General features: G+C 27.7%; 1 protein-coding gene across 1 annotated transcript in view; it reads left to right on the top strand.

Moving 5' to 3' along the window:
• Nucleotides 1–3,109: 3,109 nt before the first annotated feature.
• Nucleotides 3,110–19,522, top strand: part of Usp32 (Ubiquitin specific protease 32) — a 99,409-nt gene continuing 82,996 nt past the window's right edge. Inside the window, exons 1-2 of the mRNA XM_067277936.1 lie at nt 3,110–3,289; nt 16,748–16,875. Coding sequence (XP_067134037.1) covers nt 3,232–3,289; nt 16,748–16,875 — 186 coding nt within the window. The 5' untranslated portion in view covers nt 3,110–3,231. The remainder of the gene's footprint in view (nt 3,290–16,747; nt 16,876–19,522) is intronic.

Below are 19,522 nucleotides of genomic sequence, written 5' to 3'. Positions count from 1 at the left end.
TACCATGATGAATATCTCCACAGAATGTGGGCGTGGTCACTCTTAGCTTCATTTCTCCCCATAGACCTTACTGGCATGGGTGTCCTTACCAGGAGCTTATGCTCCAGCCTGCATTGCCCTATGGATCAGTAAAATTACTGGGCTCTCCCACCACGACCAGGTGGTGACCACGGGAGAGTTATTATTATTATTATTATTATTATTATTATCATCATCATCATCGACAGTTATTATTATTATTATTATTGTCATCGAGAGTTATTATTATTATTATTATCGCATCATCATCAACTCGTCTCGATTATATATATAGATTACCTCTGAATTCAGCTATTCGAAACTCACCATATTATTACTATCTGAACTAAGAAATGCAATATTACAATAACTAGTAATAAAGAAAGACGGAAATCTATAAATACACCTGGTCGTAATAAAATGCACGTTAGGGTCACAAAATTTAGTTCAATCTCATACCGAACCTCATTAACCAAAAACAATAAAAAAAAAAAAAATACTCGCCCTGCGCGCGATTTAATAAACCGGAACCCAGAAAGTCCTCTCCATCTCCGGTCGGTCTCTTCACTCGATCGGGCCTTAAAGAAACGAAATACAAAAAGCCTCACCGTCTTTTGTCTTTACCCGAGTGGGCCTTAAAGATGCAAAACACAGGGAGCCTTGGATCCTCCCGTTCTTGTATCTTCCATCTTCGCCCTAGAAGGCCTCTTTGCCCTACGCGGACCTGTTCGCCCTACGCGGGCCTGTTCGCCCTACGCGGGCCTCTTCGCCTTACGCGGGCTTTATTAGAACGGGTTGCTGTCTTCGTCTTCATCCGAGCGAACCTTAAGGATGCAGAACACAGAGTTAGTTTGAGTAAAGAGTAAAGAGTAACTCGAATAAAAAGGCCGACGGGAAATTTCATCTCTTTACTCGAGCGGGCCTAAGAGAAAGGCGACACAGAGAGCCTTTTCTGCTTCCCGTACATTACTGAAGTTTACTTAATCACAATTTTTTCTCAAATCTCAAAGAAACGCGGAACTTTCGAACAAATTTACGCTTAACAATAGCCACCTACAATAGAAAACGCCAACAATGCATTTTAACAATTCGTTACATATTGTTAGAATGTATTGTTTAGAACGCGTGAGGTATTATGATCCCGTCATATTTTTACGTCACGCGTTACGTAAAAACATTACTCAGAAATATTTCAGAAAGGATTATTTTATTATAATAATGTTCATTAGAAACAGGATTACTTTATGTTTTTTAAGTTAAAATAATGCTTTCTGTTTTCTAATAAATAAAATTATAGAAATGTCGAATCATTCATTTATTCTAAAGTAATGTTATCTGTATTTTTGACAATCCAAAGAGGAATTTGTAATGATTGTGGCCCCTTGCATGCCAGGTAATGCTGTCAGAATGTCTTACAGTAATTCACAAATTTCAGAAATGTTCGACAAAAGGCGCTTAAGCTTAAAAGTGGGCGAACAAAATTTCTGAAATTTTGCAGGGTGGTTTGATTATTAAAGTAATCGATGATATTAAATTTTGGCGGTTAAAGGTCGAGGGGTGGAAAGATAATGGGGGTCGGTAGGGTCAGACTTAGTGACGATTTTACTCGTTATTAGCATTTACAATTTTTTAAAAATAAAACTCGTCTGTACCCCAAAATTAACCTTTCTGCCATTTTATAATAGTTAAAAATATAAGAAATATTTTAATAAAATATGATAACAGATAGCGCCACCAAACTTTTTAATGTAGCCGAGAAATTGAGCAACTCGTTGCTGGTTCATTTCTCAATGAAAAAAGTTAATGAAATTAAAAGTATTAAAATTCCAACAACAAAGGAATTCTTTAATTTAACTTAAAACCACCGCGACATGTTTTTCCGTTACGGAAAATAAAATAAATAAATAAATAAATAAATAGAGAATGGTGGCACTGGAAATCGATGAATTGTACTAAATTTTTGAATAATTGGAGAAAGTTTAAAAAATAACAATTTTCAATTTTAAAAATTAAATTTGTAACATAATGGATCCACTTCCCTTTATAAATTATTTTAAATTACTTTGTAGTTCTAAATAGTCATAAAAACAACAAGTAAAAGAATAGAAATATAAATACTATTTAATTATCCATAATTATTTTTATCAACTATTTGTACAGTATTTCCAGAGTTTATAAATCTCTTATTATCTTGTGAATACGAAGAGGGCTTTTTCCTCCCAAGCCCATGGTGAGTTTAGCCAGACCGACATTGGAAGTGACCGGGTAGTGAGGAATGAACCATGACGTATATATATATTATATATGTATTTAACTGTTTTCGCCTCGTGGGCACTAAGAGAGCCTCTTTTAGCAAGCCCATTATGGCTTCGGCCAAGCCCACAATGGGCGGGGGTGGTGAGGGACAGGACCCGACATGTCTGGACGGACCACTCCCCGAAAAATTCCTGGGGATTTTTCGACCGGTCCGGATTTGATCCCGAATCCCCCAGAGTGCCATGGCTGCCATCTTGACCGCTCCAGCAGTCGACCCCGAATATCTGGGACAGATCACCCTCCGAAAATTCCTGGGATTTTTCGACCTGCTCGGATTCGATTTCAAGTTCCACATGATATATGACAATATATGACGCGATATATGACGTCTTAACCGCCTCTGCCAACACTACCGGCAGATCATAAATATTCTAATGTATTTCAATCCCATAGACAGACTTTCAAAATGATACGTCTTAGATTTTTAGACTATCTTTTCTATTTTTCGGGGGGTGGTCCGTTCGGATATGTCGGGCCCCGTCCCTCACCACCCGGTCGCCCCATTGTGGGCCTGGCCGAACCCATAATGGGCCTACTAAAAGAGGCCCTCTTAGTGCCCACAGGGCGGAAAGAGTTAAAAAACAAAAAAAAAACAAAAAAGACTATCTTTTCTATTATAATCGATTTAATTTAAGCTTCATTCTTATAACTTTCGATAATAATAAATAATTAATTAATAGTATTATATAAATCGATAATCAATAATTATAAAAAATATTTTAAAAAATTGTTTAATTTATGCAAGTCAATCTAAAATAATATCGAATAAACTTGATCTGGCAACACTACAGTAGAATGTCATGTGACTATTAAGATGGCTGATTTTCGTAATGTGGTGAAATATCTTGGATAGTGAAATGAAAACATCCCTCCCTTAAATACTTGCGTTGTTTGAGAATGGGTGCTAAGGATTCAAAACAATGCTGTATTACTTACGACGAAGCGTTAAAAAGAGGTATGAAGTTATTAAAACAAGTGATTTCCGAATATCGTAAGCCTAATAGAATCATCGATTTTGATCAACACTCTTCCAACTCTTAAAACAATTGATTTTATAATTTCATTTAATTCAAATATCTTCTATGTCTATACACGTAGTGGTTTATGCACGATTCTGTTTACGTGTATTTATTTATATTAGCTTTTCGTATTCGTACATAAAAAATAATGATAAATAACCGATGGTCTTCGTAATTTTCTCAAATTTATTTAAATGCTAAACGTAAAATTATATTATTTATGTGTTTTTTAATAAAAATATATCAATGTTTATTGATAGCCACGCCTACTGTTGTCACTTTGATTATATTAGCTGGAAATTGAACATTTTTTCGTTTGTTTACGATACGTTTTCTTGATTATGTACTGTACTGTACGTGGTTGGTTGCTTGGTTCTTTTTATTGAAATACGTAACTTCATCTAAAATTTATAAATAATTGCGATTCGTTTTTAAAATTAATATTGTAGAAGTAATTCTACATAAATAGATTTTTCAATTCTGCTTCCAAAATGTCTACTGATAATGAATGAAACTAGCAAATATTTATTTAAACTTGAACTATATAAATTAAGTATAAGTCTATTGATTTAATTGAAATCAAGACAATATCAAATAGGTATTGATTCATTTCTAATTATGGGACATTTTTGTTAAAAATGAATCTATTCTGTTAAATATATAAAATTTTTTTAGATAAAATAAATATTAATTATTTACTACTGATGTATGTAATGTTTGTTGATGATAACAGATTTTAATTTGAATTCTGTTGTACTATTTTACATTGAAAATCTTACATTTTTATATATATGTTTTTCATGAAGGAATGCAAGTGTGTTTATTTGATGATAATGTATTAAAATATATGCAGTGTAAATTTTAAAGTTATAAACAGCAGATGATATAGAAAAAATCATTTAATAATAATAATAATAATAATTCAAGAAAAAGTATTCAAATTAAAAACATATAGACAATAAATTTAATTGACAAATAATCTATATAATATTTTTAGAGTAATTTTTGTGCTGTTTTAGATTTGTGCAATAAAAGTATAAGCAAAAAAATAAGTTTTAAAAAAACTAAGCATAAAAAAAGCAGCAATCTTTTATATACAGTATAAAAATAAGAATGAAGTATAAACACTTGATAATTTTCAGCAATTAACAAATATAAGAAAACATATTTTTATCAGGAGTTTTAGGAACTCTTATGATGATATTTTACATTTTTCTTTTAAATAATTTACTTATATTTGAAAGGAAATTGAAAAGACTTTGCCATTTGCATTTTTTTTTTCTTGAAAAATTACAATTCCAAAATATATAAGAAATCAGTTGCTTCTGTATCACCTTAGCTGTTTCCAATGCTTCTGATATTGTAAATATGGGCATTTAAAAATTGCAGCTGTTTCATCCATTTTCAAGCCGGATTAACAAGGGCATCCTCTGTGGAACACTGGTGCATGAAACCATATTGGTCATTGATCAAAAATTTTCCATGAGGTAAAACTTTTTTAACTGAAAAAAAAAGCATGGATAATGCAATTCAAGATACTCCTAGTATTTGATAGGATGCATTATGTACATAACCTGGAGTATGCCTGTATAACATATTAATAGAAAATAATGTTGAAAACAATTTATCTTAAGATATTAATTTTAGTCTTTATATAGGCCTATTTTATTTTAGATTTATATTGAAACAAATTTATTTTTTCAAATAATTTCAAAAACAGCATTATTTTTCAATTAATTTCATAAACTAATTCAAATACATTTTATTTGCTGGAAATTTTATATGCATGGTATGTTGTTTTTAATTTATATATGTTCCAGCTATTAGAGACTTTTATATAGTAGACAATAATTAAACAAATTGATACCAAGGGATGTTATCCAGTATTTTAAAAATATATTTTTTCTTTTGCAAATAATACACATCCTGCAGCCAACGTGTCTTAATTTTTGTTCACAGGTGATAAAGAATATCTGAATATACAATCCATTTCATCAAATAATATTTTTCCCTTTTTGACTGAATATTAAGTCATTGGATTCAAAAATTCAAAACATTTTGGTATTAGAGCCAAAATAAATACTGTGTATTTCTTTTCTTATTATGGCATTAGTATCACCTGTTATAAGTGGTTCTCAATGTTTTTGAAGTTGGGGAACATTAAACTTCAAACCAACTATATTTTTATCTGCAGAACACTTACAATACATAAACTTTAAAGCAGGGGTGGCAAACCTTTTTGAAATCAAGATCGCACTTGATCTAGTATATAACGTCATTGGCATTTGCTGATTACATTCCCATACAAAAATTATTTTACATTGTATTAATTTTTCTTTTGCAACAATTTTTAATTGTATATTTGATTTTTTCACGGAAAACTTGAAGTGGCTTCACAGAGCATTCATATTCCATGGACCACAGATTGAGAACCATGACCCTAGAGAGAATGTATTGAGGTTTAGTTAGTAGTTCATCATATTTTTATATATTTAAGTACACTAGGATAATAATAAATTTTTGTCAAAAGTGAGCTTAATTACTACAAAATTATCAGATTTAAATAAAAATTTAGCAAACTCTGGATAACTCAGGCTTTGAGAAATTGCTAAAATTAGTCCTCCAAATTGTCAGCCTGGATGAAATGGCTTCCTTGCTAATTGTTCTACAATAAATAAATTAGGATCCAATAAAACTCCTCTAAAAACACTGGACTATAAGCATATCTTCCATTCCAAACCTAATAACCGGTGCAAAACAATTATATTTCTGGCTAACGTTTTTGGTCCCTCCACTGAGACCTTCCTCAAGCCTATATTTCTTCTTACACGATCTTTTCAAAACGATTTTCGAACAATCAAACCTTCGATTGTTCGAAAATCGTTTTGAAAAGATCGTGTAAGAAGAAATATAGGCTTGAGGAAGGTCTCAGTGGAGGGACCAAAAACGTTAGCCAGAAATATAATTGTTTTGCACCGGTTATTAGGTTTGGAATGGAAGATTAAGATCCAAGGCTGAAAATAGTCTTTTGTAAGAAAAAGTCAACCAGGTTTCGACTATTGCTATAATATAAGTTTACAAAGTCTTGGTTTGTTGTGGTCAAACCCAGTTTTTCCTGACAATTCCAAGAAAAAATTTTTATTAAAAATATATCAGTAATCTTTTTCTCATAATTAAATGGTGGTGGGAAGCGGACATTGGACCTGGATTTAATTCCACATCTCCAATTATTAGCAGTATTAGAATTATCTGTAACAATGATAGATGTAAAAATAACATTTTAAGCCAGTGCTTCTCAATGTGGGTGCACACCCTACTGGGGGACAATTTGAATATTTTGGGGGGCAATGTGCAAATAATTAATATTTGTTACATTTTTTTTTTTGTAAAAAAATCACATCTGTTGAAAATATTTTTGATATGGCAACCTGACTTTCTAGGAAAAAAAAATAGCAACACTAGCGCAAATGTCAATATGACGTGTGTTGAGGCTATAGTTAATTCATGTGCTTGTGGGTGTCCCTCTTAAACTCTCTAAAGTTTATAACTTTACTTTAATTTTGTTAAATTTTTAATTTTTTTTCTTATTTTTCTTTCCATGTTTTTGTCACAGGGTAGACATCAGGATTTTAAAGATTCTTTGGTGGGGCATGGCCAAAAAAGGTTGAGAAACACTGTTTTAAGCCAAATCACTATCTTACTTGAACACACTTTAAACAATATAGATGAGAATACGGTTAACTCCCACAATAAGATTATTTGCAATAAAATTATTCTAATGAAAAATACCTTAAAATTATTATATTTTTATATTTATTTATTTTTGTATTGTTGTTGTTTACGAACTACCCAATGGCCACTTTTCTTTCTTGTCCAATTGCACGATTGTTGCAAAGAATACCAAAAAGGATTATGGTACTTTCTGTATCAAGAACTATGTATTGCCATGTTGTGGCTGAAAAATAGCTCTGCCTATATTTATGTTTCAAATGTTTATAGAGAAAGACTAAAAATATTAATCCAAGATCATATGTCAATTAAACTCATTAGCTTACAGCTGTGCAATTTTTTGATTTTATTAATAATTAATGTTAATTAGTATTATATTAACTTTCTTTCAGATTTATTAAATATAATACTTTTTATATATTTGTTTACATAATTTATGTAATTTAGTAAATTTATCAAAAGCAAAAGTAGATTATCTTATCTTCTATATTTCTTTTATTTTTTAAAAAATTGATAAAATTGCTTTAATATGTTAATTATTTACTTGTGAATGATAAAAATAATCATCATTAAAAATTAATTTTTCATTTTAATTATTGAATAAATTTTTTAAAACTTGAATGCTTAATCCCATAATATTGCATGGTTATTTGGTATATAAGAAATATTTGCATAAATCTATCAATTATGAATAAAGGAATCATCTTTCATCCATATCATTTCAATTTCCTTAAACAATAGGGATTTTACAGAAGGTCGTATTTTCTTAAAATACTCGTTTAAAATTTTTATATTTTCCTGATAATATAACCTATAGTTAATATTTTTTCTGAACTTACTTTCCACTGCAAAGTAAATTATTATGCAAGAAGTGTTGATATTGTTGTATTAAAAGATATTTACTAATAATAGGAACATAATTTTACTAATTAAGACATTCAGTATATTATAAAGAGTTATCAGTCTGTACAATCTGTTAGGTATCAATGTTCATTTTTTAGTATACATGGATAATAATAGAATCTGCTACTTATTCCTTGATTATAATGTTTAATTATAAAACACAATTATAAGAAAAGCTGTTATAATATATACAATTGTAAATAGCTTTTTTTAGCATATATAAATAAAATGTATAAGTACTGGCATATTTCATAGCATATTTCAGAGCAGTAGTTGTATACAGTTGCATAAACATTTATAAAATTAAGAATAGTAAAATCTATATGTCTACTGACTAGCTTCGTATAAAAAAAAAAACTGAATATAACAGTAGTATGAGAACTAAGAAATCTATTTCTTATTGAAATTTTAATTTTTGCATGTTTTCAGTTAATAAAAAAGATTTGATAAGTCTTCGATTATAACAAAACATCATTATAGGTAGAATAATAAACTCAAAAAATTAAATAAGTGAGAATGGATAGCATACTTAATAAAAATTTACATTAAGAACAAAAATGTATAAATATATCTATATAAAAAATGCAATTGTTGCAATTATATTACAGATAAAACTGTGAGAACTAAGGAAAATGATGATAAAATTCTGTTGTTATTAATCAAGTTAGATCAGATTATTAATCATATTTTTTTGTTGATGAATGATAACTTATATTAATTTGTTAATAAAGAAGAGAAAATTTAAAATGATTAACTTTATTATCTAAAATATTACTTTTAATTGGCAATACACTCAAACCTGTTTTTGTGCAGTCTTTTTTTGTGCGATTTTTTATATGTGCAATGTGTTTTGTGCAATTATTTTTGTGCAGTACACCAATTTGATTGAAATTCATATACTGCGCACAAAAAATCACACAAAACAAATTGCACAAATAAAAAATCGCACAAAAAAAGACTGCACAAAAACAGGTTTGAGTGTACAAATTGTTGCTTTAATTTACAATGTTTTTTTTTTTAAATTTAAACTCTTCATTTATATTAGTTTTCAGTATTCTAAATATTTTTTATTTCATATTTTATCCTAAATAATATCCTGTGTGATTTTTATCTGCAATCTTGTAATCAAATACATTATCTGTTAAATAATTCAGTTATTGTTTTCTATATTATAACCATAATATAAACTAAAATCAACTTTTCCCTTTTTATTAAAGTGATTTGTAAAAACTTAATACTTAATAAAATTTAAGTTTTGAATTTTATGTTTCAAATTTATGACTAATGTTCGTACTAATAAAAGATTTAAGCATATTTTTAAACAGTAAAATATTATTTATTAAATAAATATTGCGAAAACTACAATTTAAGGCTAGTAAAAGTATATTAAGAAAATGCAATTATGCAAGTAAAATATAAATATTTACTATTAAAACACAGAATTTAAAGTAAACTATCTGCTTTAATTTGAGTCCTTTAACCAGATTAGAAATTGATCTAGGTACTTCAGTGTTTATTTTTCATCAAATGTATAATATTAAAATTAAACACATTGAACAACACAGAATATTCAGATTAACAGGACATCTTTTGAAAAAATAAAATAAAATGATATTTCAAATGAATATTCTAAGAAGACTTATGCATACTATTATCCAATTCTTTAGATGTTATGAAATTATTATTACAAAAATTTAATGTAACTATTACTATAAAGTTAACAGTTAAATTAAAAATCTATTTAAATCTGGTCTTTTCTAGCCACTTCTATGTTGCAGAAAGATTATCATAATGTATCTTTTTTGATAATATCAACTAAGATTTTGATAGTACTTTCTCATTAATCCATATTTTTAGTGTGCATTCTGTTTTCACTGCTGTTTAATTTTTCTAACATTTGAATTCTGTACTACAGTAGAGCATCGATTATCCGAATACCAATCAAGCGAAACACCAGTTAACCAAAAGCGTTCCAGTCGGAAAATTCAAATTTCTGCTAGTGTTGTGGCGTTGCAGCGTTCTCCCCCTCTCTCCCAGCCTAAACTGTAGGCCTAGTTTAATGTACTACATTATGTAAGGCATGTATTTGTAAGATGTGTGATACAAATTATATACAGTACAGTTTTGTGTTTAATATATTTTTTCGTAAATGATCAGTTATCTGAACAACCTTAGTCCTGAATTGTTTTGGATAATCAATGCTCTATGGTAGTTTACTATGATCTCTTCTTGCAGACCTATTTCTTGTACAACTCTTTCAGGTGAATGTTGAGTTGTGAGCTCGAAATATCATCTTTACCCAAATTGGGGACAAGGAAGATGATTCGGTAAACCACTAACTTCACAATTGTTTGCATGACCTACTAGGTCAGGAAAAATGTCAAAAATTTAAAACAAGTAAATTTGGAAGATTGAACAGAAGATTATATCAAAGCCTGACAACAGTGAGCTACTAAATCTAAATGACTGAAAATTTATCATGAGAATGCATTCATGTGTTTATAACTAATTTGATAACCACAGTTAAAGAATATGATTCCATTACACATGGAAAAGATATGGTTACAACATAGGTAATCCATTTTGACTCCTTTAAAATTTGGATTTCACTTTTAATACATAAAAAGACTGTAACTTGAGAATGTGCACTTTGTCTCAATTATTTTATTCACAAAAATAATTTTCCTTATTATGATATTTGTCTCTTGACTTGACCTAATGGTTCACACAAACAGTTGTTAAGTTAATGGCTTATGGTCTTACCTGATCCCAAATTAGATAAAGATTTATCTATTAAATTATTACTTTACAGTTCTTTACAATTTTAAAAGTATCATATTACAGCATCATGCTAGAGAATTTGCAGATTTGTTTCTTAACCCATACACCTATAGTTCAATAACGATTTTAGTTGGCAAAATGCAACACATTTATTTGAATGTGAGCATTTGCACTTGTCACTTTTTACTTAAAGCAACTAAAAAGTACAATACGTTCTATTTTTGGTCTGTTTTGAAAAGCAAAAGAAACTTTTGCTTTTCAAAATAGATAAAAGGGAATAAAATTGGTCATGAAGCACTGAGGATTGTTTAGTTGTCCACATCATCAATTAAAAAATCAATTTAACAATCAAGTGTTGTAGATAACTTGAATTTATTAAAGAAGAAAAAAGAAGCAAAAGCAGGAGTCTATATAATTTTGTATGTAAATGAACAGTTGGGGGTCAAAAAAGAACACATTGGAGTCAGGAAAAAGAAATCTCAAAATATTCCTCAAAGAGCATAAATACATCAAAAAAGGACAGTCTTGCATATATTTTAAAATCTGGGTAATTGTTAATACCACTCACCAAATAAACCATTACCAGTTCATAACAAAACAGAAAAATGGGTTTTCTGTTTTGTTATGAACTGGTGATGGTTTATTTGATAAGTGGTATATGGACAGTCTTGCACTGTGTTGTCCACCATGACCCAAGTGACCTCAGTTGTGAAGTGGGAGGAGGCTGACATCATAAAACCAGTGCATTCATCATCATTTGTGATGAGTACAGAAAAATTAGAAATATACAGAAGCAGGATAATGGGTAAAAATCATGGTGAGAGATAAGAGCTACAGGGAGGATGAAACAACACTTCCCAATCATCTGTTGGCTTTTGCCAATAGATCTTTAATAGATTGTACCATATAAGGTCATTCATTATCATGCAAGAGCACCACTCCATCAGTGAGATCTGGATATTTTGATTTTATGCTCTATACAGGGATTGGAGCATCTTTTAGTAACTTGCTGCATTAATAGTGGAAAAGCTTTTAGAAAAAAATTTAAGAATGATTCCCTGTATACAAAAAAACATTAACATAACATTTCATTTGCTTTATTGAAAAATTTTTGGCTTTTTCTATGGTCAATGATGGGTTTGCAAATATCAAGATTCATTATTCTAATGATCCTGAATAAGAACTGCGTGCCTGCTGCATGATAACAGATGCTGCAGTGACAACTGCAGATGTGTTTTTTAAACAATTGAGGATGTTCTGGAACTTTTTGATAGCACCATATATATATACAGGAAATCCTCATTAGTTCGAAATTTAAGGGATGAAGTAATTGCAACTTCAAATTATCGAGTTTTGAATTATCCAAGATTTACATATTTCTGTACAGTATGCCAGTTGCCACGAAACTGATGTAATTTATTAAACAAGCAGAATATAGCTACTTATAAAGAATGCTATTTTCGTTAATTAATAGTAATAATATAAATAAACTGCAGGTAAACAGCATGTGTCTGGTGAAAACTTCACTGGTTGCCAGAAAGATTTTTATAAAAAGTAATCCAAATTATTTTTAATGTGGCCCAAAAAGTAGTAAGTTGCCTAAATGTAGTAGCCTAGAGTTGTACAAATATCTCAATATGCTACTTGTAGCCCAATCTTGTCCAGCCATATTTTATGAGATATGAGAAAAAAAAGGGTATTCCACGGGTAAGGTGACACCCAAGAATGTATTACTATAAAAGCAAAGCCATGTTGACCAGATTAGAGTTGTGCTTTGTCTATTGTTCTTTTATAGTGTGGAGACACTTCAATCTAAATGAATGAGTTAACATATGCATATCACAGTTTGGACAGAATTTTCACTTCAAATTTTGAAGTAGCCATATTTTGAACAAAATCTCTAAAACTAATCCTATGTCCCTAATAAACATACAGTTATGATCTAATGGAATTTTGAACTATCTGAGTTCAAATTAATAAGGATTCTTGTGTGTATATATATATATATATATAATATATTAATATTTTTATTCCAAAAATCATCATATTTTAGAGATAGAATAGTTTCATTCTGGTCTGTAATGAACATTTTAATTTCTAAACTTTTTGAACAATTTACTGAAAATAATATGTACTATACATAATTCAAGGTTGTTTTTCTCTCCTCCTTTTCTGCTTCTCTTTATCATTGTTGTTATGATGGTTGATTCAGTTTCCATTTTTTGTGGTTTGTCCTTGCAAATTCATGACCATTTTTTTAAATATAAACCCAATTGGGCTTACATAAAAACATAAAATGCATGTTTTTAATGTTAATAATGTACAGTATTTCTTTTAAACAATTTTATTTAGATTTTATTAATATACAAATTTTATATGGTTATTGTATGAAAAATAAAATAATTATTTGAAATTGTATTTTAGTTTGTTGAATAGTGCGGTTGAGGCCAAAGTTTTAAATGCGAAAACGTGTACGTCATATGTTCAGTGCTGTTTTCCTGTAAGCCTAGAAGTTTGACAATAGCGTTTGGAATGTCGAGCATGATTCCACTGACTTTCCAAACACCATTGTCAAACTTCTAGGCTTACAGGAAAACGGCGCTGAACGTCCGATGTACACATTTTCGCGTTTAAAACTTCGGCCTCAACCTCGCTATTAATTCAAAAAAATAAATTTGTTTTTTAAAATTTATATTGTATGATTTGACAATATCCCAAGTATCAATAAGAGAAACTTTAATTACAAAAACAAATAATAATCCTATTACAATATTTTTTAGTGGTAGCTAAATTTTTTTACAATTAGATTAATTAATTAAGGCTAATAATGTAATAGAATATACAGTATTATTATTAATACTGCAGTGATAGTGAGAAATGATTTGAAATAATTAAACTATAGATGCTATGTAATGCTTTTACTTATTAGTATGGTTTATATTCTTCATGTAGTGTTAGATAATAGATTTCTCTTAACATTGATTAAAATATATTATATAAAAGTTTTTAATTTGATAAACATTATGGATCTAGATTGACTAATTCACCTTTTTGATGCCTTATTTTCAAAACTCCCCGTCGTAACATAAACAGTCTATATGGAATAGTATTGTTGGAAAAAATATGATTCATTCTTTAAGTGCTACTGTAGTTTTCAATCTGTTAGGAATACCAAATTTCATTAGATGACCTATTATTCAAAATGTCCAGCTAGGTGTTGGGAATCATAATTTTATCAAAATAACATATAGTAATGCAAATAAATAAAATCAATTCTAAATTATCATGTTTGCTCTCTTATCAGACTGTTGGAATACCATTTGTTAGATAGAGTGCAGCAGATTCATTGCATTCTTTTGCACCCTATATCTGTCTTATGGTCAATACATATTGTATGACAAATATTATTTGTAATTGTGAAATATTGTTTTTATAATGAAAAGTAGATATAAATGTTTATAGTTTATAAAGTCAGTGTTCATGTAATAAGAAATGAATGTATTATTAATATTAATGTACAGTACAGTAATTGCTAAAGAATTTTTGGTTTATGATTTAATAACAGATTTTACAGCAAGTAACTAGATCATTTAAAATATTGACAGAATGCCAAATGTTGTCTTTAATATATAATCAAAATATTTTGAAAAATATTTTATTATAGCTAACATAAAAAGAAGAATTATTGTTTGTTTATTCTTTATATATTTGGAAATGATCTGAACATATGTAATGAAATTTTTCAGTGATTATTTTTTCATCAAGGAAGAATTCAATGTCTATATTTGTTGAATAAACTTTATTTCTTTATATACGGTAGATTCTTCTATCTGTTTGATTGATAAGATAATGAGTGACATTTTGAAAAGATGAATTATTTAATAGAAAATTATAAATAACATAAAAATGTACCTAAGAGGATTTTCAATTTGAATTTTCAGTTTGTTTGCTTTGAAATCTGAATTTGTTGGCTGATTACCAGTTGAAATCCATTTGCAAAAAACTGACAATCATATCAATGCTTTATGGAAAACAAGATTGTGAATTCATATCTGAGGTTATACTAGCCTCAAAATCTTGATGGTTTCTAAACTAAAACTCTTCTCTAACCTTTGTGTTCGGTACTTCCTTTACTGTCCAAAAACAAACGTTTTCGGTCTCACTCGAGGTCTGCTTCAGGTTAATCGAACAAAAGAACAAACGAGAACTGGCTTCCAAAGAAGAGTTAGAGAAGAGTTTTGGATTAAATAAACCGGTAGTCAGAATAGTAGATTGGGTGGTTCCTAAACTAAAAAGAATTCAGCTTTTAAGAAAGCAATTAATACAAATTGTGTTTTAATGAGCACAATCACTTTGAAACGAAATTCAAATATTGAATATTACAGTTACATGAAATTTTTTCTGATTAAAGTAAATCATCATTTCATTAATGCAAAAATATAGAAGGAAATCAAAATACTTAAAAAAATTAAAGAAAAATTAAAGTAATGACTATTTTTAATTGGTACAATGACAAAAGCAAAAGTGATTCAATTTTAATTGATGTACTGTACTTGACAGACTGTGCTAAAGGAAATACTGTGTTCAATATTTCAATTACCCACCATTCCTATGGATCCTATGTCTTTTGAATTCATACTTATCTAATTTTCAATGTGTTTCATGTTTGCAGTGCCAATTTACAAAGCACAAAGCCAGTCTCTTAAGGTTGTTAACATTTAACCTGTAGATTTCTTGTATTTTCCATAACCAACATTATGTATGTTTTCAAGAGCAGGAAGTGGAAACAATTTGTGTCTTTGTGTCTGGTTCTACAATTAAAACAGTGTGTATGAATCTGTTTTTAAGTAAATTGTTTTTCATGTCTTTTTTGATACTTTTTGTGCAAAGGATATAATATATTTTCTAGACAATTCTGAGTTTCTCTGCTAGTCTATATAAATAAAAATGTAAATGTTTGTTTGTTCAAAATCTTAAATCTCAGAAAGTTCTTAACCGATTGCTTTGAAATTTTGACACAACATTGCATTCGAATACATGCGTGTTTTTATATTATATAGATGTCAAAATCCCCCTCGGGAGAGGGACAGGATTAAGGCTGACCTGAAGAACTTGGCTTCTATTATACTATTTTAGATGCAGTTTTTTGTGTTTTTGATTGCATTTTAATAGGGCATGTCAAGAGAATGTACACTAAGAAGGGACTTTTTGAAATTCTCCCCCCATGGGGATTGTTATACATTTATAATAGATACATTTTGAGCCACAGCAATGCGTGGCCAGGTACATTTATAAAAATTGATGAAAAGGGAAAATATTTATTTGTATGAACTTGAATTATATTAAATGAAATTTTTTGCTGTTTAATTAAGACATGGAGATGGTACTAGAAAGGAATGTGTCAATGTCTATTAAGAGAAATATGTTTTGAGAAATAAAAGGTATTCAAGACTCAAAGTAGTTTTAGTGCTATTTGATTAATCCATTTCTGATATAATTTAAAAGTAGTAGTAATTATATAATGATGTATAGATCTATATTCAAAATAATTCTTTATAGTACACATATCTTGCTAAAAATTTTATTATATAGTATGGTATTGCTATATATACTATTTAATAAAATTACGTAGAAACATTAATAAAACATTACTGTCTACTTATTGAAATCTTGTTAAAAATATAACAGATTAAAAGGAGAGAGAGAGAATTTTTATTTTGTTAAACAAAATGAAAAAATATTAAATTCAATAAAATTATTGAATGATTATTATTAGTCATTCATATTTTTAAGCAATTTAATGCTAACAATATCTGTTAAAATAGTAATAGAATTTCTAGTAATCATATGATATATCATAGATCATAAATGCCTTCTTCACATATACTGTACAAATGATATTGTAAAGTTAATTAAAATTAGATTTTAAAAATGTCTACACAAAGAAACAAATTATTCATGAAAGTTAATTATTATTTTAGTTTCTGATGCAGAACTAAAACGGCTTCGTGATGCATTTTATCGTGCCTCTAATCTTAATGGAATAATTACTCGTCAAGCTTTTATAAAAGAAGTACTTGGAGAATTTGTGCCCTTGAAGCTAGCAGAGGTAAGTAAAATTTATAATTTATTTTTTTAACTGAAGCTATCATTTTTGATTTATTCATAAACCTGCTTCAGATTTAATGTTTGTATTTAAAAAATGCATTATTCTGAAATTCTACAGATGGTATCTGGTAGTCCAACATCAACTTGGAAACAAAGTTTTTTTGTACGGAGAGAAAACATAAGTTATGAGGGCCCGATGTATGCTTAATATATTTTAAAATAACATTGTGATATTTAAAAGACATTTTGTATTTTAAAATATACTTATTTTTATGGATTGGATATTTTAAATTTAAATGTTAATGTCATAGAGTATATTTAACATTTGTCTGTGGAATTTCAGAATGAAGTATATCATATATTTAATATGACATACTCAATTAAAAAAGAACTTGATTTCTGTAAATAAAACTTCCAAAAAGAATATTCATTTAGATTTTGGACTTCATATAAAATAAAAAATTAATGTTTTGTTTTATATTTTTATTTTACTCCAAACTATAGTATTAATTGTTCTATGTTTTATCATGAAAATTTAACTCTACATGTATTATTTTATTTAATTTTATCTAGATGATAATGGCTATTATCACTAGGATAAAATTTTCAATTTTTTGAATTGATCTATTTGTTTTAAATTTTATATTAAGCTACATTAATAGTTCTTATAGTTGAAAATTTAATATCTATTAAACAGATAAATTAGTATTTTAAAAAACTTTTTGAGAAATTTTCGCGTGAAATATCAGATGAATAATTATAATTTTGATATTTGAAATATTTAGCAATTGAAATAAAAAGATAAACTCATAATTTAAATACCATGTTAAATATATCAAATTTACAGGTGACATTGATATCTATAATCACACATTTAATCATGCATGTGAAAGATATGTTCTTTTACTTTCAGTTTTTGAATTCTTGTATTTTTTTTTAACGTATTTTCATAAAATAGTTTTGATAATTAAAGTTTATGTTGTAATAAATGGAAATTCTAAAGTTTTTGAGGTGTATATCATGTCATTGATTGAAATAATTTATTAACTAAAATTTATTTCTCATATTGTCGATGGCAGTCAGTAGTATAATTTTAGTGAATTTGATGAATTTAAATGATGATTTATTAAGACATATTTTTTATTTCTGTCTCTTCATTTAAGTTAATTTTTATTTATTGCTATTAATATCAAAACTAAGTAATTATAGCTATATAGTACGGAGCAAAAAATTAATTTTAATTAAGTTTCTTTGTAAAATATTAATACATCAATTATCTTAATACATATATAAAAATAGTTATTTTGATTGATGTATCAAAAGAATAATAACATTTTAAACTACTTTTTTGTGTTCCTCAAGATATTATGCTGTATTATGTTTAAAATAATAATTAATCAGAGAAATGTGTTTATATTTAGACATTTTTTCCATCTTTGGTTTTAAACATTTGTAAGATGATTTTTTTTTCTGATATGATTGTATATGCAATTAATTTGTATAATTATTTTATACCATGATGGATTGAAACTTTATTCAATAATTGCATATTTTGCAAAAGTTTTGATATCTAATTTCATTATGAAAATTTTTTAAACATATATTAGGGATTAAGATTGTAGACATTTTGATAAGTAATTAATATGAATATTTCCCCTTTAAATAATATATTTTGTTTCTAGATAAATAAATTTTATTGTCCTTATTAGAAGCTCACTGAAACATATGCTTCTGTTAAAGCCCATAATTACTGTATATTATTCATGATAAAACTACATAAAAAGTACAAAATATAGTTTTTAAATATTTTTTATTATTGGTAATTTTAATTCTGTGTACAGATAAAGCTATAATACAAATTGGTAAAAACATTGGATTGTGATTCTATTTCTTTTTGTAGGAAAATAGCTCAATACATTTAAACTAGTACAAAAACATCATAGAAATGGTTAAGGAAAAGATGGTTATTCGGAGCAAAAAGAAAAAAAAACTCAGATTTCATTAGAATAAACTATTTATTATATATTAAAATGCTGATCTCTCAATAACAAAGCATGATACCATAATGGGGAGGGTTCTCTATTATGATAGTTTACCAAAGATATAGTAAAATTAAAGGTTGGCTTTTAATAGGAATAGTACAGTATTAGTATTTTTAAAAAAGATAAAAGCAGTTAGAAATACAAAGTGCAACACTTAAAAAGTGAAAATATCTTTCAAATATTGTTTTTTTTTATTTTTTTCATCAAATTTCATAACTCTTGACATTTATGATTTTAACAAAATGAAATAAAATAACTTCTTTAGGTAGCCAAACTATTTATTTGAATAAATACTTTAGCTTCCTAAAGAAGACATTTTATTGTATTTTATATTATTTTATTATTAATATTATTTTAAAAAATCACAAAATTAATTTGGTAATATTAATTATTATTTAAATTTTATATAAGTATATCCAATGTTTAATCTTGTTAAAATAAATTTTTTAACTTGTCAAATTGAACTGTCTTTTTAAAATATTAATCTTTTAAACACACATTGAATGATACAAGACAAACTTCTTTAACAAAAGCACTTTTTTCTTAATACTTTTCTATTTTCAACAGTTTTTTAATATTCCTGAGTTTTCATATATATTTGTATAC

This window comes from Centruroides vittatus, unplaced genomic scaffold, assembly GCF_030686945.1.
Source record: "Centruroides vittatus isolate TY-2023 unplaced genomic scaffold, ASM3068694v2 contig_1168, whole genome shotgun sequence".
In the NCBI taxonomy this organism is placed as follows: domain Eukaryota; kingdom Metazoa; phylum Arthropoda; class Arachnida; order Scorpiones; family Buthidae; genus Centruroides; species Centruroides vittatus.
This window is presented reverse-complemented; position numbering and strand designations above follow the sequence as displayed.